This window comes from Enoplosus armatus, chromosome 14 (genome assembly GCF_043641665.1).
Source record: "Enoplosus armatus isolate fEnoArm2 chromosome 14, fEnoArm2.hap1, whole genome shotgun sequence".
In the NCBI taxonomy this organism is placed as follows: domain Eukaryota; kingdom Metazoa; phylum Chordata; class Actinopteri; order Centrarchiformes; family Enoplosidae; genus Enoplosus; species Enoplosus armatus.
In genome coordinates, this window is record NC_092193.1 from 8,442,884 (window position 1) to 8,465,769 (window position 22,886).

Below are 22,886 nucleotides of genomic sequence, written 5' to 3' on the forward strand. Positions count from 1 at the left end.
AGGGGCAGTGGACAGGACGGCAGTCCACAGAGCAAAAATAATGCTGCCACTCGGCAGAATGCACAAGACACCGTCAGGTCCTTTTAAGGCTGGGACAGCTTTAAATTTAGACCATGAGACCATGAGAAGGGCCAGCCGAGCTGAGGAGCCCGGCCCTCCGCTGTGTGCTGTGGGCTACTTGAGGGTGAAATGAGGGGCTTTCTGGTGTGTGGTCGTAGGTCGGGTTAATTAGTAGGAGTTGACAGAAGAGCTGCAGTACTACACTTCAATGCTGCTACCTGTTGAATGGGATGCCATAAATTGTTCCAAAGTCAAACTGCCATCTCCTGAACCAAAACCCTGCCAAACTACTGTATCTAAACACGTGTATTCACCGGCCCACTCTAATGGCAGGACTGCACCAAAATGTGACCTCGGCGCGTTTTAATTTGTCTCCATTTCTCTAAACCTACAGTTCAGCCTCCCAACTTACTTGTTAGTGACCAATGTGCAGTCATTCTGTTGCATGGACTAGATGGTCTGCGCCATAATTGAATACTGCGATAGAGAGTCGGAACAGAATACATTTTGCAGCGATGTGCTGGGCAACTTACACAGGTTTGTTAGTAGTTGCTGCCACCTGGTGGTGAAGCATGTGAACTACAGCATTTGTCGTTTGGACAAATAAAGACATTTTCAGAATGAGAGGTGCATTATTTATATCAGTGAGTCTAGAAATGCTAAATCTCTTTTCAGTATCCCCACTGATGAGTATTTAATTAACTCATCTGGTCCAATGTAAAATGAACAAACAGGGAGACATGAAGCCAACATGGAATATTCCAGGCTGTTGGCTCCTTCCAGCTCGGCTGTGATTGGTCAGTTTGTGGAAGAGGAAATAAAACATTGATGGTTCCTCTTCATCAGCCTGTGGATGCTCTGGCAGCTGTGTGCACAGCCTTTTGGCAATAACGCTTGTATTCTCTAAGGTGGGTGATTTTAATTTGCTGGGCTTTTTATGTTTAAATCTTGTGCACATAAAGGGACCATAAGGTCAATGTCCTGTGAACTGGTCTCGGTTAGCTCGCCAAAGCTAGTCTGGTCAGTCAGTTACTTAGCTAGGTCAACAGTGGGCTAGCTAAGTAATGCTAGCTAATAATTGAAATGTTTCGTCAACGCTACCTGGGATTTCTGAAGGACGTTGGGTGGCAAAAATATGTTACAGCCCAAACATAGGTTTCTGCTATCAATAACGGTTTCAGGGCCATTTGCGTTTGTTCCATTTAATGTTGCAGCTAATGTGTGGCAGGCTAACCCTATCATCATTTGTTGTGCAAACCTCATGACAGTTAGCTAACAGTATGCTGGACAGTAAACTAATTGTGTCTGTTTGCCAACATTGTTGTTCTCTTACTAAGTTAAAGGTACTCTCCTCGAAGTTCTCAATAAGTAAATAGCCAGAATCCCATCTAACTAAATTGAGAACATCTTTATCAACTGAGTCCAGAGGTCCACATATTGAACTGGGCCCTGTTCTGTAAATATCGCCGTGATGCTTTTCTTTGCCTTGCCTGTGTGAAGCACTTTGAATTCCCTGTGTTTGAAATGTGCTATATAAATAATAAATAAGCCTTGCCTTGATTGAAGCTGGCTTAAAATGTACCAGGAGCTGGTGCCAGAGAAACATGTCTTTATGTTCAAACCTGCAAAAGTGCAGCCTTATTGACAGTTAGTTGGATGATGATGAAACCTTTGTCAGTCAACTGTTATGAGACCAATTGAACCAGAAAACAACGTTATTAATTATGAGGACAATGGGGAGTCCTGAAATTGTACACATGGTTGAAACAACAAATTCAATTTGAGTCAATTTTATAAATTATATATACTTGTGTTGCCTTTTATTTCAAAATAAAAGCTCACTGTTACTTAAGACAACTTAATCTAAGATCAATCAATCCTATAACTAATCAAAGAAGCAAGTTAGCTGGACAAGAATTAACACACACACAAAGCCAGAATATGTTCCATCTTCCTACCATTTATTGTTATTGAGGTAAATTTGACAGTAGTGATATAGATTTTAGACCATATTGTCTAGCTCTAGTTGACAGCCTTCATGTCATCTGTATTACAGGAGGGTGGGACCTACCAACCGCCAACATGTCGAGCAAAAGGGCCAAGGGAAAGAACACCAAGAAGCGTCCTCAGCGGGCCACCTCCAACGTGTTCGCTATGTTTGACCAGTCTCAAATTCAGGAGTTCAAGGAGGCCTTCAACATGATCGACCAAAACAGGGACGGTTTTATTGACAAAGAAGACCTTCATGACATGCTGGCCTCATTAGGTAAAATACTAAGAGTAAATGTCCTGCTCTGAAAACTGTACTAAATGTAGTTAGTTCAAGTAACAAATGTTCCTTTGAATAGTAATTTAACAAAGATTAGAGATGAAGAAATGAAAGTTAGGCCGAAAAATATATTGGCAGCTGTTTTTGTAAAGCCAACATGACCTCAGCATGGATAGTGGGTGAGAGTCATAAATCCTCATTCATGTGACCGTTTCCCAGGTAAGAACCCCACAGATGAGTACCTGGAGACAATGATGAATGAAGCGCCAGGCCCAATCAACTTCACCATGTTTCTGACCATGTTCGGAGAGAAGCTGAACGGCACAGATCCTGAGGATGTGATCCGTAACGCTTTTGCCTGCTTTGACGAGGAGGGCACAGGTGAGTTGACACTTTTGTTTTATTAAAATTATTTTTGATCAATACAGATGAATGCTCAAAGGCAACCAAATAAATAATGCCACTATTTTATGTCCTGAATTCACAAATGGAAATGAATTAAAGCTGCAATTAGCTAATTTCATTGTTTAATCCGAGAATTTCTTTAATTACCCAATGAAATGAATCGGTGGGTGGGGTAATTGGTGTTTAAAAAAAAAAAAATGTTTAAAGGAATGAATTAAAAATGTCTTCTCCCACAGGTGTGATCCAGGAGGAGTATCTGCGGGAGCTGCTCACGACGATGGGTGACAGGTTTACAGATGAAGAAGTGGACGAGCTCTTCCGAGAGGCGCCCATCGACAAGAAAGGCAACTTCAACTATGTAGCATTCACACGCATACTAAAGCACGGCGCAAAGGACAAAGATGATTAGTGAAGCAGCTCTGGACCAGGTTTATTCTGTAAATCGTGTGTATCTTTAATGGGTTTCCACTTAGAACAGCTATATACTGTTATTTGGCTCATGTCAAGTTTCACAGAAGGTTATTTGTTTAAGCTGCTTGTTGGACCATATCTCTGGATCCCCCTCCTACTCCTCAACCCTACTCTCAAAGCTCATTTGCACATCTGTGAAAACACCACTAACGGGTCTGCATAAGCTAGTAAAAATGTATGAAAAGACGCTCATGGATAAAGCTGGAAATAAACAGAAACAAGAGTCTTGTTATTGTGGCTGGTTTGGTTTTACTGAATCATTTGTACTTTTTAGGTAATTAAAGTTTCAACATTAAATAATGTTCTGAGATAAATCACTGATGCCCGATTCACTTTTCAAAAAGGATTTATTTTAAAACAAATAAAGTAGATAGGTGATGGTTTAAAGCAATACCAATTCCACAGTTCACACTAATTTCAAAGATACATGATTACACAGGATCAGTTACTGGATTTAACAGAAGGTGCTGACTCTCAATGTAGAATAATAAATATACACTATATGGCCAAAAGTATGTGGACAGCATTGTGTACTTCTTGGGCTATTTTTAATGGTGAGGACTAGGGTTGCAACTAACTATTTATTAATCCTTTGGTCAACAAAACATCACACAATGGAAAATTTTTCCTGATGCCATCAAATTCTGTCTAAAACCACAACATTTTCAGTCTATCACATATGATGAAGAAAAGCAGCAGGTCCTCACAAGTGAGAGGCTGGAATTCAGAGAATGTTTTGCATTTTTACACGACAACCCATTAAATGATCATCAAAATAGTTGATTACTTTTCAATCAACAAAGGTATTCAGCACTACTTTTGGCCCCTTAGTTCCAACTGCAATACAAAGATTTATTATACAATAGTGACGTTGTGGCAACAGTTGGTGGAGGACCCTTTCCTGTTACAACATGCTAATTCCCCCCTCACTGATGATCAGGTCCCAAAATCCTGTGAAAACAATGTCCACATACTTTTGGCCATGTGTGTACAAGCTGAGATATGGAACACTCCACAGTTGGCACATCACAATGAGAAGAGAAACAAAACGTGTTTTCTCTCTGTTGTTGTACAGTTTGAGAGATACTGGGTGATGAACAGTTTTCTGACATCATCATGGATAATTTGATAAACATTTGGCCGTGGTAGTTCTACTCAGCACTAGTTTGGGATGCTATAAGGGGATCTACATAATTGGCCATAATTTGCCACAATTCAAAGCACCTCTGATCCTTTCACAGAGTGACTGTGGTTACAATATGTCAAGGAGCACTTCATATCTGCCTTTAACCCAGAGAACGTATCCCAGATGTACCCAGCATCAGCACAGACAACCTGCCTCCTTCTGTTCACAGGGTTCTCAGTGATGAGTGCTCTCTCATACACATCACACCAACAATAAATAGACAAGGAGCTGCTCCACACTTGAAACCGTCTGTACACTTTGCAGTTGCTCACAGAGCAATGTATATCACAAGATACGGGAGACTTTGTAGCTCTAGTCTGCCAGAGCAAGGTTTTTTGACTGGATCTTCGATAGGTGGTCTGATATACAAGCCTCGATCTTGTCACACTGGGCCAGGAAATCCTGTTGACAAAATAATCACACTTAATGCTATAAGTCAGTATTCTCCATGATTTTTAATAAAAACAAGTTGGTGACAGAGAAAGGGTTTACCTGCACTGTCTTTACAAGTCCCTTTTTCTTCATTCTGCAGTCATTGAAATTGTCTGGGAGAGTCTGAAAAAAGAAGAGACACAGGGTTTGTTATATGTGACATATTAAAAAAATGAAGGACGCACACACAAATTAACACCTGAACCAAAATAGATTACCATAGTATCAATTTGCTCCAGGATCTTCATGAACTGTTCAGCTGCTATTTTCACTCTGTGGTCTAGTTTACCCAACGCTTCTGCCTGGAGGTCTTTGGCCAAGAAGCCCTGTGGGGAAAATGGGTGGTTATAACACACATATCGTGGAGAAGAAAGCAGACCAATGCAGGACAATGAATTTGAAAAATCTTAAAAAACAATTGAACGCTTACATTCTTGAGTCCAGTCAACTCCCCGTCTACCTTCTCAAGCTTTTTAGCCGTCTGTTCCACAGATTTCTCAATGTCTTTCAGCTTCTTCAGCTCAGCTTCTTCCTCAGGACTGTTCTGTTTGTACATTATTGTTAGTATTTGATTACATACAGTCACACATGAGAGACATCACACATGTAAAGGCCTTACCCGCTTTCCAATCAACATGAGTTTGCAGCCTTCTTTTATTCCATAGCTGGACAGACTCTCCTCCACATCCTTCAGCGATTTTCCTGGAACGCCAAGATGAATAGGACAAGGTTACAGCTGGATGGATATATACACAATATGATATTCAAGCTCACTGGGCAGTGACAGAAAAGAGAGACCTACAGTCTACCTTTAAAGATGAGTTTCTGTGAGGTTTGTGGAACTCCAGTAGCTTGACTGAGGGCATCTGACAGGTCTTTGACAGTGGGGCCCTTGCCATCATCCTGACAAGTTAATGTGATGCTGTGCTTTGTAGATCCTGGAGTGGGAGAAAAAATGTATAGCTGTAACTCTAAAAATGTTAGCATAAGTGCTTCCCTGTGTGGCAATGACTTTCTAAACAGTGGATGATTATTTTATTGTGGAATGATGTGGATATAAGCATGGCCATTCACATATATCATTTGCACTACAGAATGCTTTACAGTAATGTCCAATTAATTTTAGACAAAAACAGATAGACATTTAAACATAATCGAGACGAAATCTAAAATTGTACTTAGTTAGTGAATCAATACATTTTGGAGCTAGGGGATTGTAGGAACGAGGCCAATTACACATACACATTTTGCGAGTAAGATAAAAAAAAAAAAAAGACAGTTATACATTAAATCTGACTGTAATATCCTCATTCGAGGGCAATACTTCATTAAGGATTTTAAAATGTATTTGGGCATTAAGCATATTCAACTGAACTAAGGAAGAGCTAGCTACTAAACTGAGTTGCTAGCAAATGTTTGGTAAGAGCTAGCTACCGCTACATGAGCTAACATTTCCTAGCACCTCGACCGATTGGTTAGTAAACGTACACTCTTATGTCTATCTAACATCTGGTAACAATCGTGTAATATATCGCAAAATCGTATTACCGTATGCGACTGTCACTGTAATCGTTTGCTCTGACATTTTGCTTTTTAGCGTCCTTTAATCACAACATGAATCACACAGCTAACTGTAGCTGATTGCTAACCACTTCCGGGACAGACAGGAAACAGTTCTTCTAGCGTTTTTATTGTTTACTTTATTTATTTATCTTTTGTTAACGGAACAGTACATGCAAACTAAATATGCACACACAAAATCACACAAGATCATACCAGCGATATAACCTGAAAGTATTTCAACCTAAGTGCACATTTACCGTATTACCGTAAGTTTTCTCCTCATTCTTGTTTTAAACACCTACCTAACTGGGGTGCCAGATTCACATAACTATTCGTAAAAGTGTCCAAAGTTAGCATTAAAGTCAGACTTTTTCTACAGAATGACAAAATGTTTATGTCTCTGTACGTATAAACGTCGCATCTGGCTCTGTGGCGCAATGGATAGCGCATTGGACTTCTAGTCAAACGCTTGAGAAGTGATTCAAAGGTTGTGGGTTCGAGTCCCACCAGAGTCGGACTTTTAACAGGAGTTACTTATGATATTTCCCGTTAAACGTGTGCATTGAAGGACATATCCTGAAAGTTTCAAACGGGGTCGCTGTGACTATGAATAATCAATATTACTGTAAGCAACTGATGTGAGAGTTTTGCGATAAAAGGGTCAGAGACAAAGATACATTGATTTAGCATTGAGAACACTATGGTCATGTCTTCTGACAATTTGGAGCCACTGTACAGTTAAAAACTTGCCCCCAACCTCTCTAAAGTGAGGAAGCTCAACAACTGCCACCAAAATGTGCTCATTAACACTTAGTTTCTACTAGCTTGAGTAGTGATTCCAAAACTTGGGCACCCTTTCATGGGAATTGTTTTGTTGTGGTGTGGTGAAATGTTATTAAAAACACACAATATATCAACCTGTGAGCTGGAGCAAAAGTAATTCAAACGCAACTAACTAGCTGCTGCAGTAAACAAAACACAGGACACAATAACTAACCTCTCCTTTTATGTAGCTTAACAAGGCTGCCTACCTTTTGGCTAACAAGCTAGGCTAGGTTATCAGCTTGGACAATATTTAGCATCAAAGCAAAAACCCAGTGTTAGCAGTATTATTTACATGTCTTCTACTTATTTAATACTGAACTCTTTGGGGCTCCATATCTAAAAAGTAAACCAGACAAGAGTCTACAACCACGCTAGCTGCTAACGTCAGCAGGCTAACATGCTCACAACGGCAATGCTAACATGCTTAGCAGGTATAATGTTTACTGAGTTCACCATCTCTGAGACAGTAATCAATAAGTCAATAATTCAAGGTTAAATTAAAGCACATAATTTATTTTGCATGTTTCAAACAACCTGCAGACATTTGAACAGGCTCAGTGGGAATCATCTCCACTTGTGAGAGCTCAAACAAAATGGTAATGACTCAACACACAAAACTAGAGTAAAAATAAAACAAATGAAAATAAATGAATACTAGGTAATACTGGTGATGAACGAGACTGATGAGTGTTAGACAGGAGGATGAAACGTTTTTTTTTTTTAAAAAGGTTCAGTATGTTACAAGGCCACATGCTAGCACGGTAGTGGTAACAATACACAACCCAACACCAAGACAGCTCCAAAATCGTAGTGTTCTCAGGTCAAATGGTTTTGCATGTATAAATGTTACTCCACATATAAAAGTGTTTTCAGTTGAAGTGCAGTTGTTTTAATCCATTCTTTGTTTATGTTGCAGGAATCTGTGGCAGGCCAAACTCATCCACCAAAACACCATCCTGAAAACAAAAGAAGAAAACACTTAAATGACTGCACCATACCAATACATTTTAGCCCATCTACTACAAAACACATTTACGTTACATTGGTGCTAGTATTGATGGAATCGCTATCATCAGCAAGCTATCAGTGCGATCATTTTGGAAAGTGTTGACATCAGGAGTCCCAAATCCCGAAGTCGGTATTTGTACTGTATGTCTACCAGCTATGACATCTGTGCTTTGAGAAGCAGCTGCAGCATCGCACAGACTTGCAAAATGCGGTGAAAACCAACAAGCATCCACAGACATCATGAAAGGGATAATGAGGATTTGTGAGTCTTAAATCTAAGATGTTGGAGCTTCCCAACATCGTATGAATGCATGACGCTGGGTGTGTTTTTCGGGTATGTTTAGCAAAAAATAAGGGTTGAATATGTGATGATGAGGGGTTATCACTGTTGGATTACCAATCACAAGTTTCTATCAGTTTACTGTCATACAATAATTAAATACATTTAAACAACTGCCTGCCAGGAAGTTGAGGGAAACCTGAAAAAACTATGGTATGATCAGAAAAATATGTAGACATGATGTCAAAGCATGCAAAAACACCAGCATGATTCTTTCTGATTTCACTGTCAAGTATTTTCACGTAATTCTCCGATCCGTGCCTTGAGTAATCATCATCATCACTGCTCTCTGAAGACTGTTACCTTGTTTGTCTTGCTGTCACTGGGGATGCCCTCAGGGATAGACGGGGCAGCTGAGGCCTCATCCAGGTAGGAGCTGTCATCATCCAGCAGCAGCTCATCGCCCAGTGCGTCCAGCTCTGAAACCAGTCACACAGTCACTGTAACACTGTAGACACTTTAGTTAGTAAGTTATCAAGACCAAAACACGCAAGTTTTGGCCCCACTCTTATCCCAACAACTGATTATCCTGCTTTGCATCTTTTTCATTGTGTTATTTCACTTATTTTAAAGACTATTATTTGTCTTTGTTACAATTTCTTTCATATTTGGACATGGCTGTTTAATATCAAATTTTCAGGGCAGTAGGACTGAAGTAGCAGCAGTTATATTCATGCTTTCAGCGTTATTTCAGCCCTTTTTATTGTCATCGTTTATGAAGTTCAGTTTGAAAAGAACCTGTAGTTGTTTGTCGTCTGTGGCATCAGCATCAGTATAGCGTGGGACACGCATGAACGACAAGAATACGTTCATGTTAAGACTCTGGAGAGTGATTTTCCTCTCTGAGTGGTTCTTTTATTGTTTTTAATAACGGTAGAGAAAAGGTGATTTGGTTTGTTTCTCCATCTAAGGTTTCAATTTGATGAAACATGAGTTGGGTCCCAAATCAGGGGCATAATCCTGTGAAGTCTGTGAAACTTGAAAACTGAGATGTCAGACGTGTTCTTTCCCTTTTGGTCACTACTTAAGGGTCTAATTTCTGATAATGAACTTGGAGATTTTTGACTCTGTGAGTTTTGGTGTTGGAAATGAATAATATATTAACACACAGGGACTTAAAAAAAAGGAAGAAGAAGAGGATGAGTCGTCATCAGAACACAAAATCATGATAAATGGGATGTTTTAAATGTTGGTGATTATATTTATTTTAAGTTGCTCTATAGATGAAGGTGTCCTGCCAGAAAGTAAATGCAGAATGCAGAGACAGTCAGGCATACCTGCTTCAAGATCATCCTCATCTATCTCTGGAGTGCCGTAGCTGCGGCTCAGCGCCTCTTGGACCTCGTTGGCATCCTCCATCATGTCCTCCAGTTGGTCTTGTAAATCCTGAAAGTTCAAATACATGTGATCACTTTTAATGTCCGATATCTGGCATAACAACTGGAATATAGATTTTTACTTACGACCAACTTTAAACTGTCGTGTAAGATGCAAACTCACCTGCTTTTTATTTATTGAGGTTTAGAAGAATTTACCATTTGTTATACAGCAATAATAATTTAACAGTAGAGGTAAAAGGCTAAGACCTGCTCATCAGGCCACACTTAAACATATAAGAACATGTTATGTTTGTTTTAATAAAGTCTTGAGTCTTTGAATTATTACACTGTTGGTTGTTGAAACCAGATTACATTTGATTGAAGCGGGACTGTAGACAACTGTCAAACTGACAATTAGTTGCTCCACAGTTTTAGAAATTCAAATTACAGAAAAAATAAAAACATACACACAAAACAAAAAGTAAAATCTATATATGAGTGGGGCAAGAATGCAAACACGCTAAATATCTAATTCTAACATCTAATCCCCCCCTCACTGCTGTGTAAGTCTTGACATACTTAAAGTAATTCTGCCACAACAGAAACAGTGTAGTGGTATATAACAAACATACGTCAATCTGATCAAGTTTGACGTCCTTGTAAGCCCTTTTCATTTCCTTTGCACCGATCTTCATGGCCTCCACCTGGGAACAGAAAATATTAAATATATATTTTGTCACTGGTAAAAAAGGAATTTATCTGCACTGGCGAAATAATCTGTCTTGTAATAACTGTGTCTTTCCTGGCATCTTATCAAGTCGTGTGGCTCTTACTGTTGTTTTGGTGTCCTTTAGTGTCTGGATTGTGTAGTTTGCCTGCTCCATGTTAAAAGACTGCTGAGCCAGCTGCTCTCTTTGACCCTCATACCTGTGTGGAAGAAAAATACAGTTGGTTTTAAAACTTTTGTACTGCGCATATAATATTATTTTAAAGCTCAGTTCTCATTAAAGCTATGCCAATATTGGATTGTTGAGGCTATAAGTGTTTTAAAAAAAATGTGATGACAATATATCTGCTAATATTTGTAACGTTTGAAGACATGTGATAATACTATCAGCCATGCCAGTATACCAGCCTGGCTCTAGTTCTCACATCTCTCACATCTCTGTGTTAAAACATATCCAAGAGTTAAAATGAAGCAATGTAAGACTCACATTCTCTTCTGCTTCAGGACTCTCATCGCCTTCTGTTTCACCATGTTCTGCATTTTAAAAAACGAATAAATAAAACTGACATGTGTTATATGTGCAAAACAATCTTGTAATAATTCCATAATTCCTGAGGCCGACGTGTTGTGTGTTACCTTCGAGGGCCCATCTCTCATCTTTTTCATCTGATCCTTGTACTTCACCAGTTCAGCATCTAGCCTGCCAATCTTCTTTTCTATGGACTCTGACCTCGCGTCCACCTGAGTGACAAGGAGATCAAATAATGTAATGGTATCCAGCAGACCAAACACAATGCCCTGCCTGTATATGCTGTGTGTGAGTTAGAGGAAAACAGAAGACAGCTGGAGGGCTAAACGCCTATCAGAGGATGGACGGTTGTGGTTAACTAATACATCTCTTTTTCTCACTCAAAGTCAGGAGGAAAGAAATACGACAGGCGATATTTGTGTTGCTAGTAGTGGAAGGTGCTAAATAACTGTACGTTGTTAGCTAGCTAGCACGGTTTGCTGGTTTGACTGCCCTTTTGAGATCATGCTAGCTTATTAACGGTACCGTTAGGTCACATAGTACAGACATAAACAACAATACATCTCAGCCTGACAGTAACGTTACTCACATTGCCGATACAGTCCGACAGATTCGGAGGAGGCGCTTTCGGCTTTCCGCGTCCGAATATTCTGTTCATTTCCTAAACGTTTTGGGGCCACGTAGCTTATAGCTTTCCTTAGAAAATACAAAATAACATCAAATCCAAAAGGATTTCTTCATTTAACACACGCGGAAGCAACGGTTCGGACGCAAAGGTTCCCATTGGCTGGCGTAAACAGTTGTGACCAATGAGGGTGTTGACACGTGCCTGCCCCCGTGTGGCGAGCAGATGGGTTGCAGCTTCAGTGAAACCCCATTGTCTTTGTTACACCTCGACACTGCAGATATGATGGCATTAAATTGAGCTTTTAATCCTACGTGCAGATTGATATTTAATGATTATAAAGTATAATTGATGTACTATATACTCCTCAATGGATACATATTAATTGGTACCACTTTGTAATAAGGCACCATGGCCTTATCCAGGATTAATAAATGAGTTACTAATGCTTTACAGATCAGTTATAAGCACCATAAATACCATTGAGGACACCAAGGTCTTTTCCTCAGTATTGTGTCTGGGAATTTGTGTCTTAACAGCTAATTCTGACATATTTTATGCTAAAGACCTTTAAATTACAATTAAGAGATTTAGTATTTATTTCCCCAAATTCTTGCCCTTGCAGTGTGCAAAATAGCACTCGGAAAGCAACATTTACAGAGCAAAGCAAATGAACAGTTAAATGAAGGATGAAAAATAAAGATTTTTTGGTTGGTTACTTCTTTGGGGGTTGGGCTGGGTTACGCTTGGATACGAGCTCTTGGTTATAAGCCATTAATTAAGAACATTTTGGGGGTTGCCAGGTTGTGAAAAATCTCTCTGGCTGGTGACACTTGCATGACACTTGATGTGTCTTTTTAGCTTTTTAATTAATCTGGAAGACCCTCCAATGGACCATTAGACCATTTACCTTCTGAGAAAGGTCTGCAGAGCATCTGCACCAAAATCTGTTTATTAACATCTTATTAGGATTTATAACTGCAGACATGATGGCTTATTAGAAAGTGAGAAACTCAAAAGAGATTTTTAACAACCTGGCAACCCCAAACATGTTCTCATTACTGTCTTATAACAGATCTATAAAGCATTACCAAAACATTTATTAACCACTAAAAATGCCATTATTTACTACTCATAAACTCTTCAAATATTCTTTAATCTTTAATATTGATATAATTAATAGCACATAATACTAATACACATAATATTCATAGCTTATTTTCACTTGCCATTTTTTTGTGTATGTTTTATGCAGCAAGTAATGAGCGACAGTTTTCCTTTGAACAATGAAGCCTATTAGAGCCTTATTAGACACAACAGCCTGTCACTGGACCTGGCTATGTAATGGCTTGCTAATGCACACTAACCAGAGACAGACAGAGAGTAGAAAAAAAAAGACCAGTAATCTTGGTCACTATGGCTGACAGCTTCATCAATGCACACAAGGACTGATTGATTTAATTTGCCTCTCAATTCTCTGAGAATCCCTGTGCATCATTTGGCCTGTTAGCTGCTGAAAGGACTGCTGCATATTCCTCAAGCCTTTGACAAATGCCAACTGTGGGAAAAAACTTTTTTTTATAAAATAAAAATCATTGTGCACAATCGTATCATCCCCTTTTAAGTTGATACAGCAAACTTGTGAGCAAACAGTTGCTTATTTACACATCCAGCAGTTACAGAGCAACTTTATTGTGTTTGTGCCCACCTGATGGATATAAGTCCAATATTCACTCTCTTTTCGCTCTGTTTTTAGTCTCCACCAACTCCTGAGGGAAATATCTGGCTCATCAGCTGCTAAATGTTCCACTATGTTCACCAGCTAGTTGCTAATGCTGCGTTTGTTTGCTGTTTGGTGCTGAGCAGTAGTTTACTGTGCGTTTTTAGAGCTGTTTCCATGTAAATAGCTGCCTACTGCGGCTGAAAACGAGCGTTGAGAGTGAACAAAAACAGTCAAGCTGCTGGACAGTTGAACAATGAGAAACTGAAATTCACTATAAAGCTTTGTTTAGCTACTTTAAGGTTAAGTTTAGGTATAACACATTTCTGTGTATTGTGTATGAATTAGTTAGTAATTAGTAACTGGTTGATTAAGCACACATTTATTTACTTAAATACACCATGTAAGCTCTGAAATAATAAAGGCCTCAAACCTCGATTTTGACCTCAGGGCCCTCCATAAACTGGGACCTCAGGATTAAATAATAGTGTCCCAGTTAATAATGTGCTTTGGAGATTCATGCAGTATTCATAAACACATTTTCAATTAATTTAATTATCGCAGTAATTGCTACAGCCTTTGGGCCTGAAGTCTGGGGCCCCTGAGGACAGTTTGCTGCTCGCCCAGTTGGTAATCCAGCTTTGGAGTTAGGGTCAACACTATGTGGACTGTTAGACCCTGACCCCTGAGAGGTTTTGCTATGCTACAAGAGCGTCACACTACTGCAGTCTCTGTCAGGGCAACATTAGGTAGTTTTAGGTATTCCAATAAATGAGAACAGTCTCGTCCTATTGGTTTGTTGTGGCGCCTGCACAGAGGGGATAGGACCGTAGTAGTAGTAGTAGTAGTGTAAACCCCTGCAGGTTTTACATTTGTGCATTGGAGTTTGCAGTGATGAGGTCTGACATACAAGGAGAATTGGATTTTGTGTAGCAACGAATGTCAAGACTACTTTGGCTATCTACTCTTTATTGTGTGTGTTTACACTATTGTAACACCATCAGAAGCACTTCAGTGTGAATAACAGTTATGTTTTTAGATATTAAGCTGCATGCAGAACCTCTCAGCTATGGTGGCACTGGCCCTCTACTGCAACATGTGCAATAAAATTGGTAAACTCAATACCAGAGAGGCGCAGCGGCAGCAACAGATCCATAACCTCCTCCGCAGTGATTGAATTTGCAGTCAGCGCAAATTCCTCTGCGTGACTATTCACAGCAAAACGCCTCATAATAAGTACAACAAGCCTTGAAACCATGCTTTTCAGTCAGTGCGCTCACCATGGAAACACTAACTTTGTGTCTGAGTTGAATGAAACGACTGCAGGATTGGGGGAAAAAAAGATGAAACATTGGGGAGGTGGGTTATAATCTCATGGCAGTTTTGTGATGCTATTGCCTGGATACCATAAAGGACAGAAGTGAAACCCCTCTTATTTAGTCTTTTCTTTAAATGAAGGAATCTCACATTTTACAGCTTTATTGCGACTTAGTTGCACATGTGAAGCCTGTTTTGACATTCAAAGCTTAAAGATACAGCAAAATATCCAACAGATGCAATGAATTTACAATGCAGTAACACGTTATACATATGTGGTGCTTACAATAGGACTTTAGAGATAATGCTACAATAACTTTAGGCAGTAAGCTTATACCAGGATATACTTTCATACTCTTAAAGGGAAAAAAAAGTAATCACAAAATTGGATGTGGCTAATTGCTGATCTTTTAGAGCAAGCAAAATAGCTAAGTTCAGAGGCCAAAGATAAGGCACACAAAACAAGGCACAAAAACACATTTTCTGCTATAACTACCATTATCAGTATCATTATCAGATTTAGACAGATAAATATATTAATAATTAGCTCTACATTAAGAAAAAACCTTACAAGCTTTTTATTAATTCTGGTTGATCTGGTGACTCCTATAAAAGCTGCAATAATTCAGGAAGCAGGACAAATTAGTCATGTTAATTTTTTTTTTTTTTGCTGAGGGAAAACATAATTCTCATGAGGATAAACTCAAAAATGCATAGTTATCCAGATGAAAAGAAAACATGTTGAGCAGAGGTTTACAGTATAAACATTAAATTGCACAAACCACCAAAGGCCCTGATGTGTAGATGCAATATGTTATTGTCACGTCAGCCGTTGCCTTGGAGCCCGCGGGCCAGTTTTAACGTACGTACTAGCATTTCAGACAAGGTGAGAACATGCCAGGTTGACGGCACTATGTACAATATTCGACATCTCCTCCATGAGACGCAGCATCACAGCAGAAGATGTTTAAAGGTGTGAAGCAGTGTCAGGTGTAACAATAATTTCAGGTTCAGCTTTAAAGAACAGTAGCCGTTGATGTTTCGACTCTGAAAGTCAAAGTCAACCATCTTGTCAAGGAGAAACAACTTTCATTCAGTGTCCTCTCGTGGTGAATTACAGAGGATGATCCCTGAGAGGTTAATAAATATTCTACATGGGTTTACTGCCAGTGACTATTCACAAATTTATAATACAGCAAAGCTCCAAATTACAATTCACATAAAACACAATCAGTTTAAAACAATGCTCGTGATGCTTTGCTCCCAGAATAATCAGGGACAATTACTTGTTGATCTTTCTATGCATGAGAACTATATTAATCACTTTTATGTGAAAAGCGTACAGGACAACTTATTGGTCAGGTAAACAAAGTGTCATTAAGCTACATAATAAAATACTTTTGGTTCCTCTTGTCTGGACATCATTTCATTGTTGATATCAACAATGTGAAAAATAATATTAAAAAGTACATATTTTGAGTTACATTTCAGCTTTTTAATACAACAAGCTTCAATTTCATCAGAAGGGATTTTATACATTACGAAATACTTTATAGCAATGCAGTATCTAGCTGGGCTGTGATCCCGGAGGCATCTTTGCACTTAGACTTAATCACTGTCTCATAGGCTTTTAATCTAACGTCAACAAATCCCACGAAAGGCCCAAAAAAAACAATGTGTTTGTCCGTCTCTCTGTAGCACTCAGCCCATTCATTCTCTAAAGACGTATATCTTTAATACAACAGGTCACACATGTATAGTTTAATTTTTACTTAATTTGAAGTCATTTTCCAGACAGCTGGGCACTGTAGATTTTTGGAAATATTACTCTAACAAGAGTAAATTGTGTACTTGTTGGGGACTATTTTCAGCGGCGGACTGATACACATTTGAAAGTCTAGTGAGCATTTACAGCAGCAGGATGATGATGGATGTGGGTTTAATTAAAAATGATACAGTGCCCAGATTCATCATAAAGAAGGAACATGACATCCAGTACAAAAGTGTGGCTCATTGATGTGTTTTTAATAGTACAGCGAGGGAATAACCTTTATCAGGTTTTGGCTACACAGGAAATAGTGGCTAGTAGGATCAATTCTTTGATGGTTTTGGTGTTTTCATGGGATTTGTTGAGAATAAGAAACATGTAGAACATCACCAGATTATCCTTTAAGTGAGTGAATTCTCTGATCTACATGCTGGATAAATAAATAACAACAAGCCCTCGCTTTAGCCTCTCCATCAGATGGCAGTGGTGATTTGAGTCAATCCCAGGTCATTGGAGTCCTCCCAGCCCTGATAGGGCAAAGAGGACATGTCCATGGCTAGTCATACGGGCCTGGCCTGCCGGGCTTCTGTGGGACACGAGTGGTCCCGCAAGGTGCTCCTCACCCGGCTCACTCCCTGACAGTCTCCGTGTCCTTTGGCACCGGGGCAGCAAAAGTCCCTGAAGCACCTCTTGAAGTTCTCATCCAGGAAGGCGTAGAGGATGGGGTTGAGGCTGCTGTTGGTGTAGCCCAGCGCCACGCAGAAGAAGTAGGCGGCCATGACGGCGGTGGTCTCGGGCACGTTGGCCGACAGCGCCTTGACTAAGATGAAGATGTGGATGGGCGTCCAGCACACCACGAAGACGGCGACCACCACCAGCACCAGACGAGTGATCCGGCGGAGGTTGCGGTCCTTCTCGCGTGAGCCTGACAGCAGGCGCACACTCTTTAGTCGCATGACCATCAGCGTGTAGCAGACAGTGATGATGATGACGGGTGCCACAAAGCCAAAGATGAAGACACAGATCTTCATCAGGGTGTCCCAGTAGATGTAGGGTTCGGGGAACTGTAGGGCACACTCTGTAGTCCCTGTTAAAACAGAGACAGCAGAACAGAGATAGACACACAGTCATATTTAATTCAGGAGAAAACCAACAAGACGTTTTAGAAGTTTACAGTACCTACATGCTTTGAGCTAAATGTCTGAAGTTAGCTCCATGCTGCTGGCTTATGTGCTCACAATGATAATGCTAACATAGTGATGTTTAGCAGATATGTTTACCACGTTCACCACCTTAGTTAGGCATGTTAGCATTTACTTATTAGCACAAAACACAAAGTAGAGCTGAGGGTGATGGAAATGTCATTAGTTTTGCAGGTATTTGGTCATAAACCAAAGTATTGGAAAACCTGATCATGCCGCTAGATGAAAAGTTGATAACATTTAATTTTAAGGACATTTTTAAGTGTTAATTAATGTACAGTATTTGTCAGCAATCATAACTTCTCCAATGAAGACATATTCTGTAATATCATAACTGTGTTATATTATCTGTTTATACATCAGCCTCCACATATTGGTTGCCACTGGTGGAATTAAAGCTAGTTGTTGACAATTACATTAATAAATGTGAATATCTGCTTACAATAATATCATAGTAAATGTTTATATTCTGCTTATATATGCTAAGTAGCCGAAAACTTCACCAAAGTTATTACAATTCATCCCATGGGGATCAATGTCGTACCAAATGTCATGGCAATCCATCTAAAAGTTGTCAAGACATTTAACTAACTAACCAATAAAGTCAACCTCATGGTGGCGCTGGAGGAAAAGTCATTGGAAAGTTGGGAACCATGAATGTCTGTAATAAATCTCATGGCGATCCATTAGGGCTGGGCAATAAAACAATAATCATCTCAATATAATGTTCCTCGCTAGAAATATAACAAATGTTCGATAAATGTTAGATATAATTAAACCATCCATACACCGGGAGAGGGGAGCGCTAATGTACCTTAAATGCTAGTTGCCACACGCCATTAAATAGAAGAAGAAGACGAACAGCCAATCAAGTCGCAGGAATAGAGGTATGCTTACAGACGCAGTGGCTGACAGGCTTGTAGTTGGAGTGGAATAAGCTAAATACCGGTAAGCGAAATGAGCCTTTAAACTTGAAATAAATAATGATTTGACATTTATCATGACAATTATCAATATTGACTAATATGACGGTTTTTTTGTGATAACATTTTCGGCCATAACGCCCAACAGAACCAACTGACCGATGGACATTGACGTAGTAGCATGGCTAAAACCTATAATGTCAGATCCTGTGATGCAGTGAGGCTGTCACATACAGAGAGGTAACGGGCAGAGTTGGATTCATCAGCTAGTCTAATAGATGTGGGTAAAGTGCACTGTGCTTATTGAATGGAGGCTCATTGTGAACATGAACAGGCTATTAGACTCTCGCTGAAAGAAAAAATAAATCTTTCAGGCTCTATTCTCAACCTAGGAGGACCAATTATGCTTGTCATAGCTTCATCTAGTCAAGTAGCTGCAATGTAGGCTCTCATCAAACCTACAGAACATCCTTTTCATGGAATTTGAAGGATGCTTCCTGCAGCCAATTGAGATAATTTAAGGTAAGGATGTTGTAATGCAGTTGGGCTTCAAAATTAAAATTGCCTGTAAGAGTCTATTTGCAGCTGACAGAAGATCTTTTCTCCCTATAATAGACACAGAGGTGGAATAAACCAAACAAATATGAGTAACAAGACTTGTAACACCTGTTAAACATAAAAGGTGGCAATCACACCAACGCATAACAGTGTGAACGAATGCAAGGTCAAGGTACCGTTGTTTGTCTTTGTGCTGCCGAGTATCATGGCAGGGATCCCAGCAGCAGACGACAGCACCCAGATGATCACATTGACGATCTTGGCCTTGACGGGCGTACGGAAGTCCAGGGCCTTGATGGGGTGGCACACGGCCACGTAGCGGTCCACGCTCATCATGGTCAGGGTGAAGATGCTGGTGAACATGTTGTAGTAATCGATGGAGATGAAGACTTTGCATGCCACCTCGCCGAACGGCCAGGAGCTGAGCAGGTAGTCGGTGCTCTGGAAGGGCATGGTGGTGGTGACCAGAGCGTCGGCCACAGCCAGGTTGAAGATGTAGATGTTGGTGGCGGTTTTCATTTTGGTGTATCTATTGTTGGGAGGGGGGGGGGGGGGGGGGGGGACATGAAGAATGGATATGATTGTCATTTGTCTCACTTTTTTGTTGTTTAAATCCTTTAAAAGAGAAACAAGGTTAATTAAATCACTTTTTGAGATATGGATTTAGTTACCACAGTGCCCAGCTCTTTTCTGTAAACAGATTAACTTCAACAGCCAAAATACTGTTTATACACACAAAGGGAACCAAAGGGAGGAAAATGTGATCTATCAAGGTTGATCTCGCAGCCAGCACGTACAATGAACAGACGATGATGAGGCTTTGCACAGAACATCACATGAAATGGAACAGATGAGCTGTGAGAGGAGGTATTGACATTACAATCACTGCAAACCTTGTTACAGTCCATAACGCATTGTGGTCATTGGTGAAGAAAGAAAATAGCTCAGGATGCTGGAGTCAGTTTACCAATAAAACCAAAAGAAACCTTAAACACATGCACAGGAAACACAAACACAAACAGGGGCACAAACAACGAAATTTCAAGCAAATTTAATTACACTTTGTTTTTAAGCTTTCTCTTTCTACATTGTCACGGTTTATTTCCATTTATGGCCCTGCAGGGACCTGGATGCGAGTGAAACTCCACACATTCATGACAGCAGCTGAACAAACACTCGCGTACAGCAGTTTCACAGCTATAAACTTGTATTGTTCAAAAATGAATGCGCACATACGAGTTTCCTATTGCTTTATGAGCCGCATGCCTGGTCAGATGACTGGCTTTGCTTTTGACATAAAATGAATCGCTGACATGTTCGCAAAGCTGGAAACTCACCTAATGATGACATACATCACCAAACAATTGCCCGCCAAGCCCACCACGAACACCACGGAGTACACCGCGACTATGATGGGGATGATGGGCGACATGGGCTCCGGTTCAGCGTCCCAGGTGCCGTTGGGGGTGTAGTTGAAGATGTCCGATAAGCCGGGTTGCCAGGTGAAGTTTGGGATGCACTCCTCCGGTTGTCCCGAGGGACACCTGTCCTCTTTGTAGATGTGCACCACGCTGCTCTCCATGATGCTGATCGCTGCCTGGCTGCTGCTGATGGGCGTAACTGACCGCTCAACTTAAACAGATGTCGGTCAAGACAGCTGAAATGTCCGACGACTGCTGGAAAAAAAACAAAAAAAACAGCAAATTTCTCTACCATCACAGATTACAGCTCCAGTGAAAAAAGAGCGCAACAGCCCGCACTCAAGGACATTACTGCACAAGCGTAACACCACCTTACCTGTTTTTCTGCGTCTGAAAAGTTCATTCAAATACAACAACACTGATGAGGAGTTTCTTATTGGACGCTCAGCCACTGATTCGAGTCCGGATGCTGGAAATATGGCAGAAACAAAAGGTTTCTGGGTAGTTGTGGACGAGCAGAAAATTCACTGCCTGTGCCACCTCTGCGTCCCCGAAGGTGCGCACTGGAAGCCCGCACTGCTCATTCAGTGACATCAGAGGCTGAGCCAACAGATATGAGAGTCTCCAGCCAGCAGAAAGGCTCCAACCATGTGCATCTCAGTCAGCTGAAGACATATTAACCACATACATTTAATACTGTATTTAGATGTGGTTATATATTTTACATCATTTCTGGTCAAATGCATCATTAAAGACCCCTCACACTCGCAAAGATGTGACCATTAAAACATCTGCTTTCCTATTCAGACATATCAACCTTAAAAAAACATATTTTATACATTTTGTATAAGTTCAAAAGTAAAACTAAGTGTGCTACAATATCATGTGCACACCTTTCTGAAAATGTTTAAATACCCATCGATGCTGTCATAAGATGTTCCCTAGCAACTCCTGCAACCACTGCAATGCAAACATGCAGAGTCCTCTGAGATGTTGAAGAGGCATGAAGTATAAAGGACGACCTTCTTGATGATCACATCTGTACCTGCCAGCCACACCAAATGATAAGCAACATGTAAAATAACTAACTGCACTATTATCGAGATAATTTTGTAGGCCTTCTAATAAAAACTGCTTGTTTTGACTATAAATTGGTCAGAATTAGCTTTGCAGCAAGAAGAGAAGAGTGCCATTGTCATCATTTCCTTTCAGCTCTGTGGGCTCATGATTTACACCTTTCTCATGTGCATTTTCTCTATCTTATCAATTCAATGCGAGTTTACTAATCATCCCCACAGCAACACCAAATGTAGCAGCAGTGAATCTGGCTCTAAATGTAAAATACAAACATGCTGACTGAAATCACAGGCTATTCCTCTCTAACCACCTTCTTTTTTTCACCCCCACAGATAGGACACAGATTTCAACCAGCACGTGATTAAGCGGGTGCTGTTTCCTTTTCCCTCCTTTCATGCACCAACATGCGTTGCTTAGAGACCCATCATGGCCAGGTGTTGCTTGAGTGACAAAGCCTTTTTGTAGGTGTGCTGCTATTGTTAAGTGCCCCACAGGCTTGAGTTTGGGAGATGGCCGTGTGTGTGTGTGAGTGTCAGCACAAATATTTGATACAACTTCACTGAGGTCCTCCTTAAACCTTGAACTGGCAGTAATTAAAGGGTGAACCACATCTTTCCTCATATGAGCGCTCCAGCGGAGGAAAGAGAGAGTATTTACCCTCAACCTTAATAACGCAGTAGCAAAGGTCTGTTTGCGCACAGATACAATCTGCTGCTCTTCCTCTGGCACTTGAAACAGGACGTTTTATTTGAGTTCCAGAGGAGGAGAGGAAATGTTTGCTATGTAACGTCCAGTAGACGAGGTAGAGAAAATAAATTCCTTTTGCATTTTACTGCCCTTTGCATAACGACGAGAGCTGCCGTCCTTTCAGTAAAATGCTTTAATGAATGGTTCAATGATGAAGACAGGTGTTCAACACTAAGATATTAGAGCTTGATCATTTCATATTTGGAGGAAAAATATGTTTTGTGAATATGTGAACAAGACTCTTTTTCTTGCTTTTTCCCAAATGATTATACTACAAGCTGATTACCGTCTCATTTTCATTTATCCTCCTGGATTTGAAAATTGTCATGGCACTCGCCATGCATTGTTTCCTGTGGAGCAGCTTTTCGAGCTTTTCTCTCCCCCAGCAGCAAAA

At 40.2% G+C, this 22,886-nt stretch overlaps 4 protein-coding genes and 1 non-coding gene across 5 annotated transcripts; 2 read left to right on the top strand and 3 right to left on the bottom strand.

Annotated features, from left to right (window-relative positions):
- Window positions 1-906: 906 nt before the first annotated feature.
- Window positions 907-3,437, top strand: myl12.2 (myosin, light chain 12, genome duplicate 2). Its single transcript, XM_070918264.1, has 4 exons — window positions 907-968; window positions 2,117-2,326; window positions 2,549-2,710; window positions 2,971-3,437. Exons 2-4 carry the CDS (start codon window positions 2,143-2,145, stop codon window positions 3,141-3,143), a joined length of 519 nt encoding a protein of 172 aa, XP_070774365.1. The 5' UTR covers window positions 907-968; window positions 2,117-2,142; the 3' UTR covers window positions 3,144-3,437.
- An 8-nt stretch (window positions 3,438-3,445) lies between these two features.
- On the bottom strand, window positions 3,446-6,472 carry bag1 (BCL2 associated athanogene 1). Its single transcript, XM_070918265.1, has 7 exons — window positions 6,372-6,472; window positions 5,633-5,761; window positions 5,443-5,525; window positions 5,254-5,367; window positions 5,042-5,149; window positions 4,884-4,946; window positions 3,446-4,793 (listed from the first exon to the last, which is right to left on the bottom strand). Exons 1-7 carry the CDS (start codon window positions 6,406-6,408, stop codon window positions 4,704-4,706), a joined length of 624 nt encoding a protein of 207 aa, XP_070774366.1. The 5' UTR covers window positions 6,409-6,472; the 3' UTR covers window positions 3,446-4,703.
- Window positions 6,473-6,809: 337 nt separating this feature from the next.
- trnar-ucu (transfer RNA arginine (anticodon UCU)) lies at window positions 6,810-6,901 on the top strand. The gene is given in 2 exon segments: window positions 6,810-6,846; window positions 6,866-6,901. It is a non-coding gene; the product is annotated as a tRNA-Arg (tRNA).
- An 802-nt stretch (window positions 6,902-7,703) lies between these two features.
- On the bottom strand, window positions 7,704-11,862 carry chmp5a (charged multivesicular body protein 5a). The gene is made up of 8 exons (XM_070919003.1): window positions 11,724-11,862; window positions 11,242-11,346; window positions 11,093-11,139; window positions 10,712-10,805; window positions 10,511-10,582; window positions 9,837-9,945; window positions 8,863-8,978; window positions 7,704-8,167 (listed from the first exon to the last, which is right to left on the bottom strand). Exons 1-8 carry the CDS (start codon window positions 11,790-11,792, stop codon window positions 8,117-8,119), a joined length of 663 nt encoding a protein of 220 aa, XP_070775104.1. The 5' UTR covers window positions 11,793-11,862; the 3' UTR covers window positions 7,704-8,116.
- Window positions 11,863-17,124: 5,262 nt separating this feature from the next.
- On the bottom strand, window positions 17,125-20,829 carry oprk1 (opioid receptor, kappa 1). The gene is made up of 3 exons (XM_070918260.1): window positions 20,585-20,829; window positions 19,424-19,776; window positions 17,125-17,651 (listed from the first exon to the last, which is right to left on the bottom strand). Exons 1-3 carry the CDS (start codon window positions 20,827-20,829, stop codon window positions 17,125-17,127), a joined length of 1,125 nt encoding a protein of 374 aa, XP_070774361.1.
- Window positions 20,830-22,886: the final 2,057 nt, after the last annotated feature.